The sequence below is a fragment of the Ixodes scapularis genome, unplaced genomic scaffold, assembly GCF_016920785.2.
Source record: "Ixodes scapularis isolate PalLabHiFi unplaced genomic scaffold, ASM1692078v2 PGA_scaffold4__175_contigs__length_147842914, whole genome shotgun sequence".
Taxonomy (NCBI): domain Eukaryota; kingdom Metazoa; phylum Arthropoda; class Arachnida; order Ixodida; family Ixodidae; genus Ixodes; species Ixodes scapularis.
The window spans coordinates 93,464,300-93,483,827 of NW_024609879.1; the positions used below are offsets into that span (position 1 = coordinate 93,464,300).

The following is a 19,528-nucleotide window of genomic DNA, read 5'->3' on the forward strand; positions in this document are numbered from 1 at the left end:
CCAATCAATTAGCCGCTCAGAGTCCATGACTCTGGGTCGCCTGCCCGACCCTCTGCTTAGAGAGCGGCTCTTTTACTTCCTCTTCTTTCAATGCCAAAGGAAAAAGAACAACCAAGAAATCGCCGTGCACGCGCTATTCCGCAGCAGCAAGCTCGGTACAAGGGGCGTGAGAGCGCTAACAGAGCGCTTTTGTAGCGCTAACAGAGCGGTAACAAAGCGCTTCTGAAGTGCTAACAGAGCGCTACATCACGCGCCAGGAAGCGCCACATGAGCGCTCCTTGGAGCGCTCACGTAGCGCTAATTTAGCGCTCCGCTGTATGTGTGAGCCGGCCTTTAATGTGCACCACAGAGTAGCAATACGCAACCGTACGCCGAGACAATGCTCGTCCGGATTGAAGCGGGCAGGAGTGGGGACTGAACTCACAACGGTAAGAGAGAATGGTTTGTGCTTCTTCCAGAATCTATGGAGCGCGCGAGTCGGCCCAAGCGTATGCGATACCGCCCCACAATTCCCTGCGCTGCACAGTGTGCCGCGAGTTCGTCGAGAGGCCTTCCGGATTTTCCTCGAAGGTCTAGTAGTAATTTTTGACGTTTTTCATTTTTACTTTTACCACATTCTACCTAGTTTTTTTTTAATGTTATCTAAAAATGAAAAATATTTTTTTTTTATTTTTAGCTTATTTTTTGGTGATATTGTCACAGATGACACACAACTAGGGATGCCGCGAACTTTTTTCAAATCGAAAGTTTCGATGATCGAATCAAGCGGTTCGAAAGGTTCGAAAGATTTCGATTTTTCGAATTGTCTATATCGTAAAATTCGACGGAGGTCGAATTTTCGAACTTGTTAAGCTAAGAAGTTCGACGCTTTTCGAACCGTCGAACTTATTACGCTAAAAAATTCGATATTTTTCGAACTTTCGAACTTATTGCGCTGCAAGGTTCGATGCTTGTCGAACTTTCGAACTTGACTGACCAAAAAATTCGATAAATTTCGAACTTTCGAACTTATTTATCAAGAGAATTCGAAAAGTTTCGAACTTTCGAATTCTGAAAAGTCACAAGTTCGTCGAACTTCGAACTTTTAGGGTAAAAGTTTGACGTTCGTCGAACTTCGAAAGACCGGCGGACGGTTTCATTTGATTTCAAGTAGTGGGGCACATTCGTAATTTTTTTTTTTCTCGAACTTTTACACGCGGTGCTGCGTTCCTTACGAAAGACAATTTCGTTTATTTCAATGTTCTGGCATGCTTAGGTTTAAAGAAATAAATCCCCGAAGGGGCGGGAAGGACGACGGGTTTTTTACGATTATCGTTTGTGCCAGATTTGAAGCACGCTGCAGCCGGAGCTATTTATGGTAGATATGTTATACTTTTTTTAAGAATGATCTATGTATAGCCTAGGTAAGTGCCGTCTTAAGATGTGATTATTGTTATTCAACGTGAGTTTCGAAGAAATGTCCTAACATGTATCTGCATGCAATTATGACCTAAACTTGATATTTATTTTCGTTTAAGTTGTTTGAGGTATTGCATTTAAATTAACACCACAGACAGTACATATCATTGCCATCTGCAGAATACAAAATAATATATTTATTGTTTTTTCACGTTAAGGAATAAATTAACTCATGGGAGAAGATTTCTAATAGTGTTCAAGTTCAGCGCGTCATTAAAAGAAAACTTTTTTTTTTTCGCTTCACGTTTCTGGGACGTGTTTCTTTAAGCCTGTACACATTTTGGTAAAAGAAACTTGTTTCGAAGTTCTGAACCTCTTAATATGCAACAATATAACACTTCCGACGAATTCTTGATAGTTTTTTTTTTTCTCCTGCTTTTTATTCCCGCATTTATTCTTTTTTTTTTTTTTTTTTTATTATCGGCACAGGTGTTTAGGTCGAAAAGACAGCTTTGAACTTCCGAACCATCAAGCATGTGATGAGCAGTGCCTTCTGACAACGAGTTTCTAACAATGACCATCTACGCAACCTTTTATGCAGTGAAGAGCGACAGTAGCTATACATATGCATAAATAATTGCAGATTAAAATAAGCTCGACCACGCCCTCTTTCCCCATATTGTTTTCTTTCACAGTCCGAAATACCTGCAAGGGAAAGAAAGAAGCTGAATGCCCCCCCCCCCCCTCCCCCCCCCCCCCCACCTCCCGCTACCCTTTTTCCCCCCGGTTTTCCTCTTCCGACGCCACTTGTATGGTAGAACGCTCCTCGACCTCGAGTTGTGTCGGCTTTTGTGCTTTTTGCGAGGCGATTCCTCCGTCCCAGAAAATAAACCTCCAGGACAATTATAAACTTCACCGGATCGGATTACTACCAGCGTGCAAGGGGTGGCGAGGTAGTTTGCCAGGTCGCTTCAAAGTTTTTCTGAGCCTCAACCTCCTGCTCGCCCCTGGCCGTTTCGAACTGGATGAGTCTTGTAAAACAGTGTGTTCGTGTGATCACTACTGCGTGATGCAGGTTAAAACCCCCCCCCCCCCCCCCCCCCCCGGTGCTGGCGGTCACAATTCTGCACTGGCAAATATTCTAGCACGTCCGGGACACTCGTCGTCTCATTTAATTGCCTGACCAACTTCGCAGGATCTAGATATCACACCTTAACTTTTCTAAACTTGATTTTGTGAAAACAAGTGAGTCGTGAAAACGTTATTTGAAACTGAAACTGTGGAAAAACTTGAAAATCGGACTTCGAACTTTCAAAACTTGGATTAGAAAGAAATTCAAAATCTTCGAAGGTTTTTTTTTTCTTTTTTTTTTTAGTTTAGCGTTAAAAGAGAATCGAAACCTTCGAACTTTTCTAACTTTATGCAGAAAGAAATTCGAAATCTTCGATTTCTTCGAACTTCATGTCTATAAAAATTCGAAGCGTTCGAAGTTTCCGAATTTTTTTTACAAAGAATTTCGAAATCTTCGAATTTATCGAACCTGAAGTAAAAAAATATTCGAAATATTCGAATTCGAAATTTTAGAAACCGTGAAAGCTTCGAAATTTTCGAATTCGAAACTCCGCTGTGGTCAAAATTTGCGAATTTTTTTAAATCGAACCTTGGTCGGTACGAAAATATCGAAATTTTTCGAAATCGAACCTCAGTTCGCTTCGCAAATATCGAAACCTTTCGAAATCGAACCTAGGGTGGTTCGCGACATCCCTACACACAACAAGGAAGGTATGAAATAAAGAAACTGAATGTTTAATGTGCGAACCTGTGCCAAACAAAAGATGAGATAACTGGGTGTCGCGGGCATCTATGTTGGCAAAGCTGCACGATCGAGCACTGGTGAAAGACTGACCTTGACTCGTTACGTGGAGCCCCGTATGTACACGCGTGGTCTTCTGGAACAATCGGCGTATGAGGTTCGCCGCGTAAAACACTGGGACCTCGAAGAAGCAACGGGGTTCTCGAAGCTATCAGAATGCAACATTTACAGAAACAACAAAAAAGTGCATCCGTACCAAGGCGTCGAACCTCGGCCCTTCGCGTGGGAGCCAAGAACATTAATCATTCGGCTACGGGCGCGCTTGCTCTGAGATGTATGTGGCAACGTGTGTAGTATCCTTATTCAGCTAAAAATTATATATATATATTTTTTTTGTTTTGCTTTCTTTTTGCCTTTTCGGGTGCCTCGTGAGGAACTGGAAGTGACTGGATTTCCACAAAATGCAACAGTTTTGGAACAGCATTTGAATATGGAACCAACTTGCCCCACAGTCTATAGGCACTCAATTGCTGATATTTGCCTCTTTGGGGACATTCTGGATGCCCTCCAAGTGCATTTCCAGAATTCTCATTTATTGTATTGGCAGGCAACTTTAACTTGCCCCACATCGACTGGAGGAGCATGACGCAATTAACCAGTTGCGATCTTTTCAATGCTCTTATTAACCTAGCAATCAGCTAAAACCTAAAAAAAATTGTTAGTAGCACTACACGTATTGCCGCTGAATGCAGGTCACTTCTAGATCTATGTTTCGTTTCGGAGTCGGTGGCACAGTCAGGTGCACTAGCGAGAGCTAGGGAGGGAGTTTCGGATCACGGACCGGTGGTCTGCGACTTTCCTCGAATTATGCGCGTAACGGCTTGACGATCAACTGAGCAGTACAGAGATTACAACAAAGATAATTAAAGACGCGGACATTGCACACTACATGGAGGTAACTTTCAACCATTTCTCTCCTGCACAAAAACAAAATGGCGTGTGCCCAGACAGGTCCTTCTTTAGTAAAGTCGTCCTCACGTGTATCAATAGCTTCTTTCTCCTATGCTCCCAGAAAGTAAAAAGTAAAAACCCATGAATAATGCATGAGATCTTGCACCTGAAACACAGGAATAACTGAATAAGAGGAAATCGCGCAAACATAGGCGCCTACATCAGAGTTCTTTGGAAACATCTGCAGTCGAAACTAAAAGTTTTGCGGTTTTATTTTTTTAATGTTATATTGCACTCCTTTTTGAAAGGTAACCCACGGAAGTTTAGGCATATTTAGCTAAGAAAAAATTTGGTGACTGCAATCAAGCTTGAGGATCACATAGTTGAAAACAACGAGGAAATGCCAGACAGGTTTAACAAGTTTTTCTCGTGGGTGCACACATACGCAAACGACAACTCTCAGTTGCCATTGTACATCATGAAGCATATCATAATTCCAGAGCAGGACTTCGAAAAGTCCATAGCAGGACTTTTCGATTACCTGCTTCAGCTCGACGCCAAAAGGTCCTGCGGGTTGGATGAGATACCAAACATTCTCCACAGGTACGCTGAATGGTACTCCGACTTTTTTATGTCGTTTACACACGCAGTCTTGATGCTGGAATGGTAAACAATGAGTGGAAGAAAGCCTGGGTTGTTCCAATTTTAAAATCTGGTATTGCCTCGTATGTGCAAAATTACAGGCTAATCTCGTTATGTTCAAGTAGCAAAGTTATTGAATGTTTCTTATGCACCCCCCTCATTGATCTTTCTGGAAGCAAGCAGCTTCAGCAGGGAGCAGCACGGCCTGTCGGCAGTTGCACAACCCTTAAACACATTCCACATACTAATGAAAATACTTGACGAAAGCGTTTATTTGAATTAAGCGCCTTATGAATATATTGAAAACATAACAGCACAACCAAAATCTTGCCATTTGGATGAAATAAGCAAAGCTATAAAATATCCGAGTTTATTTATAGCGAGCCTACTGTGTAAAAGTTGGCACTTGGTAAAAACACTGCCATAATGTGGTTGATGCGACCAATAAGACTGTAAAGTGTGTCTCTATTGTATTTGTAAACAAATCTGTTGCAATAAGCCGGGGCGCAAGCTCTTGCGGTGGGAGGAGGAGGAGGAAACTTCTTCCGGGATCAGGTATTGGGGGTGGTGGAGGCCCAGAGGGCCGCCGCGATCGCCAGGGCCCGGGGGGTGGTCAGGACTTGGGCTGACTCCTCCGGGTCGCGCAACATCTGCTCCCAGAGGTGAGGGGAGGGAAGAGGGGGGTATGGGTCTGCGGGGCATTTACAAAGGGAATGGTAGTGAGTGTCGAGTGCCCCGCAGGCAGTACAGGCGGGGGTGGTAAAGAGGTGTGGGTGAGTGTGTATTAGTTGTGTTCGGTGGGGGAAAGTGTGTGTTTGTAAGAGGCACAACATGTGTGCTGCCTCTTGGGAGAGGTGGGGGTGCGGGGTTGGGTATTGGCGGCGGAGGAGGCGGTGGAGGTAGGCTTGCCTGCAGGGGCATCGCGTGTAGGCGCAGTTGAAACAGTGGCTCGGTCGATAAGTTCGCGAGCACGATCGTGCACCATCTCATTAGTGCCTACGCCTGTGTGGGCTGGTGTCCAGAGCAGGGTCACGGTGTCGGATGGAGGGTTGTTGGTGAGAATTTGGAAGGCCATGGGGAAGATATTGCCACAAACAAAATTGCGCATGGCCTGCTGAAAATCAGACAGGACGGATTGGAGGGTGGGGCTCTGGGCGAGCGCAAGGGCAATGGCCGCTTTCTCCGCCGTGGTTGTGTTCGTAGTGAGGATGGTGGCCGATCGTGACGTTTGGTGGTGGATGTTGGCCGAGAACAGTTACACAGTGTGCAGGTTTGTGAGGGTAAGGTGTGGCATCAGTGTATGGTGTGCATGGTGATGATGGGTATAGTTTGGCATGGATGTTGGCTCGTGCTAGTCGCCGGGTTTTATGGACTTGCGGTGGGATGCCGCGAGGGGAGTCAACCTCCACCTGCCCGTGGTGCGCCCTGTGTTGGGACCGAGGGGGTTCTCCGGGTAGCGTCACGCAGGGCCAGGCCAGGAAAGGAGCAGCGGGCAGACTCCCGTTCAGGAAGATGACGAGACGGGAGGGTCTCTCGCAACGAAACTTTGTTTAATACACATGTACAAAGTATTTACAACGTCCGAGAGCACAGATGCGACATTCTGTTTGCCCCTTTTATAGGGTCGCTCTTCGGTACTCTCGCGGCTGGCAGCCAATGGTGGCCGAGCTGCCAACAAATCATGTTCAGGCCCCGCCTCCACTCATCCCCTGAGCATGCACACACCCACATGCACACACTGCAGCTGTGGCCGGACTTTACACTCCGGCGCCGAGGCACCCTTGCCCTCGAAAGCTGCGCCGAGGAGGTGACAGCAAGGGGTCCAGTGTTTGCCCGGGTGACGACGTTGGCCGTGGTAGTGCTGACCCCTCCATCAGACGGCGTTGAGGCACGGGAAAGGGCTTGGCCGGATCATCCGCAGGTGGCGTCCGGGGATAATCCCACCCTCACGGAGGTCCCGCAGCTGGCGCGTCGTTACCCGGAATCCTGGCCCGGTAATCCTCCCGGTTCTTGAGTCGGCTGACCCCGTTTCGGACCAGCGTTAACGCAGCCAGAAAGAACGGTCCGGCTTCGCTCCGCGCCTAGGTGGGGCGACGCCAACACGGTGGTCCCACGGCACCCCCTTGTCGCCTCTCGCTTAGTTTCCGGGCAAGCCGACCGGAGCCTTGTGGCGATGCTACTCAATGAGTTCACCGTTGCCGGACGGATTAGATAGGGAGGGTCTGGTCCGAAGCTTTTCCGTTTTCACACCAGCTCCTCCGCCGCTGGGAAGAGTGTCTTGAAGGGGAGCAGTCCACACTGGTCCCCTGAAAGACGCGGTCTCACGGCAAGGCTGGCGACTGAGGTCCAGGCTGGAGTCAACTCTGGGAAGTGACAGTAACGCAACCCACAACACCGAACCAGACTCCGCGCAGCCGAGCGCCCAGCCCTCCATACCTTCAATCCGCCAGACCACTCTCAAACAACAATAAAAAATGCCACTTGAAAGTTCCGTGCTATTCTATCAACGAAAGACACGCAGAAACTTATTTCCTACGACAGGTTGCTTTAGCGAAAGAAACTTTTGTAGACCAATAAAAGCCCTCTAACGCTCAACCCAAAATAAAACTGACTCCCGTGAAAAAAACACATTACAAACCGCAACGTAACTCACATAGGGCATATCCCTATCAAATTCGAGCACGTCCTTCAGAACCCAAACATTACTGAGGAGAAAACCGCTTTAAAGGAACAACGCTAACACAACAAGGTAAAGTCGAAGGAAACGCAAAACTCGGACTCCCGAAAAAAGAAAAGCTAATAACCTTGCCGAATAACCTTGCCGAATAACCTAATCGACTCAATTACACTAAAAAAAACACGTTTAGCCCTCCCTTTTCCCCTCAAAAGTCCATCTCTGCATCCAACCTACGCCCAGTTTGTCCTTGGCTTCACTCGAACTGTTCAAGCTTTTCTCCTTGGACTTGCGTACAGGCCCGAAGTTGCAGTCTCGGAGATCTCCCTTAGTCCCCGCGTCCGATGTGACGCCAGGCTGAACCACAGGCGATGAGCTGTGACTCCGTCTGGAACCTCGCCGAGTCGTTCCAGGCACGTTGTTGCCTTCTCCAGGATTCTTGCTCGTACTTGAGCTGTGGGTCCGTGGCTCGTTGGGGTGGGGGTCCTGGAGTTTGCCCCCTCCCAGCCTCGAGAACCGCTTCCTCCTCTTGAAGTGGCGCTCGTCGCGCTTGCCTCGACGTTCTCTGCAGGAAGCGTTGCTGCCAGAACGTACAACGCTAATTCGGCGCCGCCTCTTCTTCTTCGGCCTCGGTCGCTGGCTCCTGACGGCATCCAGGTTCTCGGTCTCGGATCTCCCATGCCGCGAGCACGACGACGTCCTTAGATGCACCTGCGACGGGTCTGCTCTGTCCCGCCCGGGTTCCATCGTGTCCCCGGTGGATCCCTTGCTCGCGCAGCCGCCTCCGGTTGCAGGTCCCCTGGGATGGCCGGTTTGGGGTCTCCCGTCCTCCAACCTCGACGACTCGCTGCGGGACGCGTACTCGTCGACGTCCTCCTTGCACCTCGACTCCGTGAATGGTCTGGAGTCCGGGCTCCGCAGCTGTACCAGGCAGGTGTGGTTGACCTTGTCGAAGGAAATCCCAATCACCTCCCTCCTGGTCAGCCGCGTGGACTCCTGCGACGGCGCCGTGGGCTTGTCCTCAATGCCGCACGAGTGCCGATCAGAGCGGTCGGGATCCTGGCTTGTTTGCTGAACCGCTGTTTGTTGCATCTCGGCGCCGCTCTCCATGAGCTGGCTGGACTCCCCCGGCGTCGCTTCTGTCTTGGCATCGCCTTCGTCCTCGGGGAAGTCGCAGCTGGACGCCCGAAGAGCCTTCTCTTCCTTTTCTTGCCGCTCGGGCGTTCGGCAGGTCTTGCGCGGAACGGCGTCGGTCTCGCGTGGAACAGCGTCGGTCGCGTCGGAAGAAACCCGCTGGTTTCCGATCACCTCGGTGTCCCCAGCTCCAGTTTTCTTCTTTTCCTGACACACCAATTCTGTCGCTGCCTCCACGTCACTTTCGCCGTCCCGCCGCTCGGGGTATGGGTCGGTCTTGCGAAGCTCGGTGACGGTCGTGTCGGGAGAAAGACGCTGGTTTTCGGTCATCTCTGTGTCCCCAGCTCCCACTTTCTTCTTTCCCTGACACGCCTTTCGTGTCACCCCTTCAACGCCTGTTGCAGCCCGAGAAAGAGCCTCCAACTCCCGCGCTTTCTTCGCGAGCTCGAGCTGCTCGAACTCGTAGTCGAGCCTCTCCATTTCGCGCTTGTACTCGCGTTTCTCGAGTTCCCATCTCTTACACTCGAGAGCCCACTCGAGTTCTTTTCTAGCCCTCTCGCGAGCCTCCTCGTCGGCCCGCTTTCTGCGTTCCTCCCGCTCCCTTTCGCGAACTTCCTCCAGAGCCTCCGTGAACTCTTCAATGCTGACGTCTTCGGCCTGAAGGAGTTTTATAATATGCGGTCTGCGTTTGGTCTGCCCTAAATCGATTCCCAATTCGGTACAAACCTGCACTAACTCGTGCCAACGGAATGCCTCGAGACTCATGACCTAGCTTGTGTTGGCTCTCTTTCTCACAAAATTCTCGCGTCAGAACGGTCACACAGTCCTTCTAACAACGACTATCTCCAACCTCCACAGGCAAAACTTAGAGCTAATGGGTCTGGCAGATTGAGAAAGAGAGGGCCGGGCACTCACCCACACAAGAAGTCATGGTCCGGCGAAGTCGATCCCACCGCTGCCATCCAGTTGTTGGGACCGAGGGGGTTCTCCGGGTAGCGTCACGCAGGGCCAGGCCAGGAAAGGAGCAGCGGGCAGACTCCCATTCAGGAAGATGACGAGACGGGAGGGTCTCTCGCAACGAAACTTTGTTTAATACACATGTACAAAGTATTTACAACGTCCGAGAGCACAGGTGCAACATTCTGTTTGCCCCTTTTATAGGGTCGCTCTTCGGTACTCTCGCGGCTGGCAGCCAATGGTGGCCGAGCTGCCAACAAATCATGTTCAGGCCCCGCCTCCACTCATCCCCTGAGCATGCACACACCCACATGCACACACTGCAGCTGTGGCCGGACTTTACACTCCGGCGCCGAGGCACCCTTGCCCTCGAAAGCTGCGCCGAGGAGGTGACAGCAAGGGGTCCAGTGTTTGCCCGGGTGACGACGTTGGCCGTGGTAGTGCTGACCCCTCCATCAGACGGCGTTGAGGCACGGGAAAGGGCTTGGCCGGATCATCCGCAGGTGGCGTCCGGGGATAATCCCACCCTCACGGAGGTCCCGCAGCTGGCGCGTCGTTACCCGGAATCCTGGCCCGGTAATCCTCCCGGTTCTTGAGTCGGCTGACCCCGTTTCGGACCAGCGTTAACGCAGCCAGAAAGAACGGTCCGGCTTCGCTCCGCGCCTAGGTGGGGCGACGCCAACACGGTGGTCCCACGGCACCCCCTTGTCGCCTCTCGCTTAGTTTCCGGGCAAGCCGACCGGAGCCTTGTGGCGATGCTACTCAATGAGTTCACCGTTGCCGGACGGATTAGATAGGGAGGGTCTGGTCCGGGGCTTTTCCGTTTTCACAACACCTGCCAGCTTGCATGCTGCAACAAAGGCTCTGGCGGCTATCCTTCTACTGAGGAATGGGCCCCCTGACAGGGGTCTGCCCTTGGGGGGGGGGGGGGGGGGGGGGGTGCAAAGCAAATATCACGACAGTGGCGATTGTTGGCGCAGGGATGCTCTCGACTGTTGTCGATCCACTGGTGTTGACCAAGTGGCCCTTCGCGGAGTCCTTTCTGCCTGTTGATCTTTCCTTTTCTGTTTCTTGGTGTGGCCCAGCTTTCTCTAAGTACAGTTCTCAATTGGCTTTTTGGTGAAATTTTCACTTGACCCAAGGATCCAATTCACTTATATTGAATTGGCTTGAAATTGGCTGTGCCCATTGAGATGGTACCGATTTGAGGCAATTTTTATTTTTCAATCTTTTTACAAGCCTCACCTTGTCAAGTGTTGCAATGGGTGCCTTTTGTAAATGCTGACCCCTTAGGTTTTACACATTCTTCATGTACTCTCCATGAGTGTGTGTGCTACTTTGTAAAACGGTCCATCACAGCCCCAGATGTAACTACAGTGTCATAGGTGATGCACACAAGCCGTCTTTTAAATACTTGCTTGGGAATGTCAAGTAAATTTTTCATTTGATATATCTTTTTCTGCAATGCCCCCCCTCTTCGTAGGAGTTTTTTTCTTCTTTTATATAGATTACTCGAAGGTGTTGCACGAACTGAGTAGCTTCTCCATGAGTTTGGGGATTTTTAAATGCTTAATAAAGGTGGACACTACCTGGGAATGCAAACTTCTGAATCGCTCACTCAAACGGCATGATATTTGCAGGTGGCGTTTCCTGTGTACCAATTTTCTGAGGTATACTCCCAGGACAAAATAAAGTACAGCTTTGCATGTAATCTGCTCTATGAATATATCATTAGGAAATTGTGTTGATAACCACAAATGTTTCTGGTGGAATGCATACTGGAATACCTGTTGTCAATTACTATAAAAGGAAATTAAAAAAAAAAAATTGCATTTCTCTAACAAACAAACAAAAAATGATGAAAGCAAAAAAAAAAAAAAATTTTTACGCATTTTTTATATTTTGTTAATTACAATTTTTCATAATAAAGCAACATAAAAATGCAAACTCTGAGTTCATAGTAACCAGCTTCACAAAAGTTTGCCATATAAGCTACAAATATTAAGTCTCCATAGTTTCATACACAAAACAAATATTGTTTAGAGCAATTTTGACTGCGAGATATTTATTTTAAGTTCTGTGCTCAAAGTTTGGAACGTCACAGAATGGTCATTCTCTCTTTCCACCTCAATGTGAAAGCCAAGCCGATCCACCGCTCTTTCACGTGCCTGAAATGCCGAGAGAGAAAACAAGTAGAAAGGAGGTGACGACCGACTAAATCGCATTTCGCACCATCAATATTGTTCTGAAAAAAAGTTTTCCGCATAAATTTAATTTTTTTACACGCATGATCCTACCAAACTGTCTAGAAGAAAAAAAAAAAAAATTTTCTTTAGCGGTTTTTTAAGGTGGGATTTATGCCAAAACGTGGATTAGAGAAAAACGCAAAGTGCTCGAACCTCTAATTAATGTCGAGAGTTGGGCTAGTTAGTATTCGTTGATCATAATGTAAAAACAGTGCAAACAAACACGGACGAAGGAGAAGAAACACGCAGACGGGACAAGTGCTGACTCGTGTTTGTTTGCGCTGTTTTTACATTATGATCATCGAACCTCTACCTTTTCTTTAGCATTGCTGGACTGAAAATAATTTATAAAAAAATAACTATGCACTGTAAACAAATGAAACTTTCTGGGAATACTCTCTAGGTATTGCAGATGTAATAGGGAATTTATCAAAATCTACTTTTTTTGCATTTTTTTTTTCTGGGTAGTGTCCTTACCTTAAATATGCTACGACTCAGTTCCAATTTTTTCTCTGAAAATTTAAAATTATGTTTTCATTTATTGTTTTGTTTACATTGACAAATCATTTTCTGTTCATGCCTGTTACATTTTTTTTTTTTTTTTGCTGCAATCTGCTTTTGGTGTTCATGTCAGTGTGCTGTTTTTGGGGTGTTAAAAACCGGTCAAGTGATTACCTCACTCAAGCGGCAGTATATTTGCTCATTATTCTCTTCTCAACCTTGCAGGTCGACTCTGGCAATCGTCGCAAGGTGCGGCAAATGGCACATTTTTGCTTTGCAGGGAGACTTCTTCCGACTTGCCAACTCAACTTTTTGGAACATGCATTCTTTGTGCAGTGTTCTTGCTTATGCCAGTCCAGCATCATTAAATCAGAATGAGTGTCTCCTATTGCATCCGATGAATGCCAGGTTTTTAGATAAGCACAACCAGTCAACCAATGTGATTGCGTTCACCACCACTCCATTTGTGCAAAGAAAACCAGTGTGATAGGGTTGTTTTGCACCGCTTGCTCTTGCCTGGTGTTTGAGACAAGATGTTAGCAATTGTGGTTTTTTAATCTCATTCTTTTACCGGAACCAGTGCTTGGATACTCAAGTAGTGTGTGATTTTTCATTGATGTACAGTGACATTGACTGTATGGTGACCTTTTCTAGAACATTATTACAATGGACAGACTTCGCAGGCTACATGCTACCTTCACTGCTGCCTTATATTTCATGGCAATTCCCAGGTCCAGAGATTAGGCTCTTTTATTTTTCTTTGAAGGACACATATAAAGGAAAAAACTTTTGTTTTTAGACAGGCTGGATGGAAAAAGAATATTATAAAACAAATTCACAGCGAAGGAAAAAAAAATTTAGAGCTATATTTACGGCGCAAAACGAATTTGTAGTTGGCGCCCGCAAGTGCCGCCGCTGGTCATGTGGTAGACCCGCGCGCCGCCGTGCTGCGTCGCCGCCGCCGCAAAGTCACGCCGCCACCGCACGCTGTGCGACACTGCTTCAACGCGTTTATCCACGCTGCCGTCGGCGCCGCCGCACAAATTCGTCTGCTTCGGGGCACCGCCGCCATCATCTGACCGGTGCACAGGTCTATCACGTCTGCTTGCGCTTTTTCAGGAGTTTCCTTTGGGCTCTAAAAGTTACTTATTAGTCTTAGCTTTTGTTATACTTCAAACAAAGATGAATAGGTTACTTTTAGAGGCCATAGGAAGCTTCCAAAAGAGCGCAAGCACCACGTGATAAATAAGGACCAGTCACATGATAAGTAAGGGTCACCTTTCCGCCGCGCCCGCAGGCGCCAACTACAAATTCGTGTAGCGCCGTAAGTATAGCTCTAAAAATTTTTTTTCTTTGATATAACATTGTTTTATGACATCCTTTTCCCATCTAAGCTGTTTAAAAAAAAAAAAAATTTTTTCCTTTGCATGTGTTCTTTAAGGCTATTGGGATGTGAGATGAGCTGATTCATTGAGAGATAAAGTGTGCATGAAAATTATATGCATCAGTAGACTATGCTTATTCAAAGTGTGATGTTACTTTCATGTAATAACAGCCTTACAGCTTTTCTTAATACTTGAACTGTTCTTATTTGCCGAGTTTGTCTTCGTCGTTCTGAAACAAACAGGTGTCAATACGTTTCTTTGTGTGTGGTAGTTTTTGCTGAATGCAATGCAGACTTGGCAAGTTTGTGTAATGCTTGCGTGTTGGCATTGGACTTTCACTGTCGTTAACACTCCTTGTTTCTCGCGTCTCCTTTACAGTGCCGGGCGAAGCAGCCTCCTCGGAAGATGAAGACAGCCAGAGCTTCTTCTCTGTCCCTAGAGAACTGGTTGAGTCGCAACCCACGACGCGGCCACGACGTGGGGGCTTGTACCACTGCGAGTTCTGCCCTTACTTCACTCGTTATCTGCATCATGTCATTGAGCATGAAAGGACACACACGGGAGAGAAGCCTTTCCACTGCTCTGTCTGCGAGATGGCTTTTACTCAAATCGGTAGCTTACAGACTCACATGAGGACTCACACAGGGGAGAAACCATTTCGCTGCGAGGTTTGCCAGAAGACGTTTGTAAAAAACAGTCGCCTAGTGATTCACAAAAGAGTTCATACGGGTGAGAAGCCGTACCAGTGTGACATCTGCGAGAAAACATTTTCGGATCAATCCAACTTGTTGAATCATAAACGAACCCACAGCGGGGAGCGGCCTTACAAGTGTGAAGCATGTGGGGAAGCATTTGGCACCAAAACCCATTTAAGTAGGCATATAAAAAGAATGCACAAGTGAGGAATCGGAGCCATGGAATTTCTGGAGGTCATTTGTGTGGACGAGTTTTCATGTTTTACTGTGTGTTTCACTGTTTGTATGTTGTTTGTTCACCTGAAGTTGAGGAACAGGGATATTCATCAGTTCTAAACGTTATCAGTTGCAGTAGGCAACAGCTGCAGTACTGCTTAGTAGCACATTCTTTTAATGGCTTTTACCTTTGGTATTATTTTTGTTTTAGGACGTATAGAGCTACTTTTAACTGTTGATTTTTAGTGGATGTGGAGCATTGGGGCTCATTAAAGGCGGTTCAACGATTTTAAGATTAAAACAATTTGCATCTTATCATTTTTACATTGTTTATCATGTCCTGGAGGGTAGAGAAAACATCTCCCTCATTAAAACATGTTGCGATTCCGCTGCATAATTGCAAAGCAGAAGTTGAGCTTTTTCTCCCACCTGCAGCCACAAGTGGCAGCCGAAGGAACTACGGCGAGAAGCTTAAGTGACTTCGTTCGGCCCTAAGCTGCAGCATAATGCCCGCTAATTTCAGCAGAGAGGGAGAGGAAGCGTCCTCTGAGAGAGCACACGGGAACCTACACGGCACCCCGAATCATGTTACTAGGAGGGGGACCAGGTGTGATGACCCTGAAGACCGGGAGTGAGTTGAGGGGTGCCAGGAATGTGAATATTTATCTTTTTTTTATGCAACAAGTAGGACACGCAGGCGAAATCGGTTTTCTGTTCTTTACTTCAGAAGTGTCGGAGGGCAACTTCCACAAATTTTTGATGGAAGTCCGGAAATTGTTGCACCCTCCCCCCCCCCCCCCCCCCCCCTTTTAAGGCACATTGAATCCTATGTGTAGATTTTTGTGCCAACATTATGAAAAGTGATTCCACCTTAGTTCTTTGGATTTCCTCACATTTTAACCTAGGTTTTCCACTTTGCTCCAATTTGAATTGTGTTCCTGAAGTTGTAAAAAGAAATGTGTCTGTTACGTACTTATCTGGTCTTTCTGGATTCAGTGAATCACAAATAAACTGCTTTCCTAGCTGAAGGACTTGCCTTTGTGCCTTACTACCGTTGATGAGCATTCTACAATCTATGGGCTATACCAAGTAAGCTTTGGTTTCAACCTTCCTTGCACCTGATATTTGCCCACAGATAAGTGGGGGTAGGATTAGGTATTGTCGTGGGTGTACCATCTGCGTCAAATTCTGCAAAAGTCCTTATTCTGCTACAATTTGCAAAAAGGTTTGGAATTTTCATTCTCATTTATTTTATGGCTAATTTTTTCTTTGCAGCACTGAGACAGCCTGGGGCTCGCTACACTGCTATTTGTTACGACGGACATGAGAATTCCTAAAGGGTCCATGAAATGATTTTTTTACTTTTTCCTCCTTAGCTCTTCTCCTTAAAGGACCCATGAAACGAATTTTAGGCTGGAGTAAATCGATTTATATTAGGATTTTACTAATAGCACATCGTTCAGTGGGCCAAAAGAACAAAGGTAGAAAGTCAGAAGCCTGACTTTCGCTACGAAAATTTGCAAAATATAGCGGACTATTTCGTACCTCCTTCCCTTCGTAAACTCTCCGCCTTTTCACTGTGATACATCCGCGGACCCCGCAGCGCGTACAAGTCAAGAAGGTAGGAGAAGCTCCTCCCACAAGTGTGATGCGCCCGTTTCAAATCTCTCCGCAGTCGAAAGAAGAGTTCCCTGGAAACGCTCCTTGTTCCGCTTCAATGGATTCTCACTTGTCTCCGATCCCACTTTTTAAGAAAGCGACCTTTGTATTCATCGGAGAGGGAACCGAGCCCCTGAAAGCAGCCTTTGTATCCATCGGGGGGAAAGCTAATCCCCGAAAGTCGCATTTGTTTCTATCGGAGGGGGAAAACTCTAATCTCCCTCTCGTGGCTTCCACAATGCTAAGTCAAAGTCGAAAAATAAAGCAAATATGTACAGAAAGGCAAGACCCTCCTCGCCAGCTCCTCGCCAGAGCCGATTATTGAGAGAGTTTGGCCATACATTGGTTTGAATAGGCGAGCATCTCGGGGCCAACCACAGGCCGCGAAACAGCCCCTAGCGGTGGTCGTGTGATCTAAATATGTGACACGACTATACTTCGTTTCACCTTATGTGCGAGCGAAGGCAAAACTGGAAGCGCGAGCACGGAAGCTCCGTGCGTTCAGGCTTTGCTCGAGCGCGCGAGCTGGGGAGAAATGCAAAAAGCGCTGGTCTCGCGCTTCTAGCTTTGGTTTCGCTCGCAGATAAAGTGAAACGAAGTATAATTTGAGCCGTGCCGAGCGGAACTCCGCGTCTCAAGACGCTCGCGCACCCCACCCTTTGCACTGTTTTCTTTCAGCCAGTCTCAGGACGCTGCTCTAGCAGTGCAGACAAAGGCATGGGCACGAGCGCGTGGCTTCGAAAAGTGCTTCCTATGCACGAGGTCTCGTACAAACAAAAGCGTTTCGCTGAGCTAGGCTCACGCGCCTGTGCCTTTGTCTTCACTGCAGAAATTTGTGAGATGGAGTAGAGGTCTCCTGATTGGTCGACGCATTGTCACAAATTTAGTTTACGCTCTAAGCGTGGGGGGAATATTCGGCGCTGGCAGCGGCCTTTGCTCCGCCTATTGGCCAAACTCTCCCAATACACGGCTCTGCTCCTCGCGCGTTGGCCGCGACGTCAAGGAAACGGTGGCGGAGGTGGCGCGTCACCATGCCCAAGCGCACGTGACACGACACCGGACCTCACTTAATCCCTTTACCCCTAAGCTGACATTGCGGTGGAAGCTACGCGCTTGCCGGACCAATCAGCCGCCTCCCTTTCATCACCTGACCTCATTCTCTGCGGGTCGGTATGCGCGAGAGAGCATGATCACGTGGAAATTGTGTAGCTGGCCCAACGAGCACGTAGCTTCCACAGCACTGTCAGCTTCGGGGTGAACGGGGTGGGGAAAGCAACTAGTCGGAATTTTGAGCGACGGGCTAATCTTCTAGGGGGACAATGGCTGTGTCCGGCTAGTCAAGCGAGATTCCGAGCAAGAGGGGACTCCCCCCTTTCCGACTTCTTGAACTGTTTGGTACAATGCGCGATTTATGAGTTGAGGAGGAAAGCTAAACAGAAAAAAGTTGAAAAAGCGTTTCATGACTCCTTTAACTCAAAAGCGAAATGAGGAATCGTGCGGTCGTGACATGTTTGGACACCGGTACGATGACTCCCAGCTTCCATTCACCTTTTTGAGCGCATCATGGAATTTGTCATTTGCAAGCAATGATTACTGCCGCCATGGCACTCATCGGCCACGAATGCAAATTTAAATATGCGTGATGCAGTGCTCGTGTTCAACGTGTGAGCTGGGGTAGGCTGACGTGCTTTGGGTACCGTTATCACAGTAAAAAGATGGAAAGCTTTTCAAGGAAAAGAGGTATGAAATACAGTTGAACCTCGATTTAACAAAACACAATTTTACCAATTTCCCGATTTAACGAACAAATTCGGATTCCCTGTGCAGCCTATGCGCGAGGTCTCCCTTCCTCGATTTTTGAAGTTCCCGATTTAACGAAGTAATTAGGGGGTCCCGGTTACTTCGTTAAGTCGAGGTTTAACTGTAGTCCGAAAAGCAGGCTTTTGGCTTCCTACATTCTTTGTTTTGAGCCACTAAACGATATGTGATCAGCGAGTTCCAATCTCAAATTATCTATCCCAGCCCAAACTTCATTTCATGGCCGCTTCCAAGCTTTTTATTGTCGCTTCAAATAGCATACTGTTGGGTTTGCAACTCACCTCAAACCAATGTTACTAAACCACTCGGTTGGGAAACTCTCCCTTGAAACCTGGGCTGCTGGCGTCCACCGAGACCAAGCTAAATACAATAACAGCGCCGCCTTTTAGCGACGAGGTGAAACATGAAAGTTGCTTTACATGGCTACGGCACGATGGCCTTCAAGATGGCGCCACCGGCCCTTCTGTGACTCGACGGAACCAGTAAGTGCAGCTATGTAGTTTACAGAGCGGCCGCTGCGGGAGGAAAGGCCACTGATCTCTATGACAATTGCTGGATCGCGTTTGCCCGCTCCGCGAATGCGGTCACTGGCGGCCATCTTTAGGTAGAGTTATATCACCTCTAGCCAGTGTAAGCTGCTGCAGCCGCTATCTTCCATCCATGGCATATAGCGTTTTGGCAGGTGGGTTGGCAGGCTGCGGTCAAAATAGCGTGGGTGATATTGCGTGCTTGATTAAAATTATTTGACGAAACATGTTTTTGAAACACGGCGTGAACAGTAGTCCGGTTTTTGAGGACCTGGTAAAAGTTTCATGAAATCGCAGCACCGGGAGAAAAGCAGCACAGCACGTACCGAAAGTCGCATCGAAAGAAGCATCGAAAGCAGACGACGGTACGGAGTCTGCTTTTGATGCGAGCTGCGCTGCTTTCACCCGGTGCTGCGCTTTCGTTGAACTTTTGCCGGGTCCTCAAAGATGAGGCTACCGTTCACGCCGGGTTTCAAGAATCTGCTTCGTCGAACAACTTCAATCAAGCACGAAATGTCACCCACGGTACAGTGTACTAGATCTACGGCTATTTTATGGCAGCCTGCCGCCATTGCGCTGTCCGCCATATTACTATGATGGCTAGAGATGACATAACTCTACCACTCTACCTAAAGATGGCCGCCAGTGACCGCATTCCAGTCCATAGGAGGAGCTGCTCAAACGCGATCCAGCAAATAGACATAGAGATCAGTGGGAAAGGCAGCGTTGCAATCTCTATGCGGAGGGCAAGTTCGTCTGCTTTTTGCGCAAGGGGCAGCGGTGACGTCGGAACGCTGAGCCCTGATTGGCTGATCGCGACCCCCTATCTGAGCGTCGTCTGCTCCTTAGCAACGTCGTCTGCGTCTGCCTTACCCAGGGTGTAAGATAGACAGGTGGGGAAACGGCCAATAA

At 47.8% G+C, this 19,528-nt stretch overlaps 1 protein-coding gene across 1 annotated transcript; it reads left to right on the top strand.

Moving 5' to 3' along the window:
* Positions 1 to 14,015: 14,015 nt before the first annotated feature.
* Positions 14,016 to 14,698, top strand: LOC115331131 (zinc finger protein 436-like; the record flags this gene model as incomplete). The annotated part of the gene is made up of 1 exon (XM_042293639.1): positions 14,016 to 14,698. A coding segment is annotated over one exon (588 nt), but the record flags the coding sequence as incomplete, so codon positions are not given.
* Between the last annotated feature and the right edge of the window lie 4,830 nt (positions 14,699 to 19,528).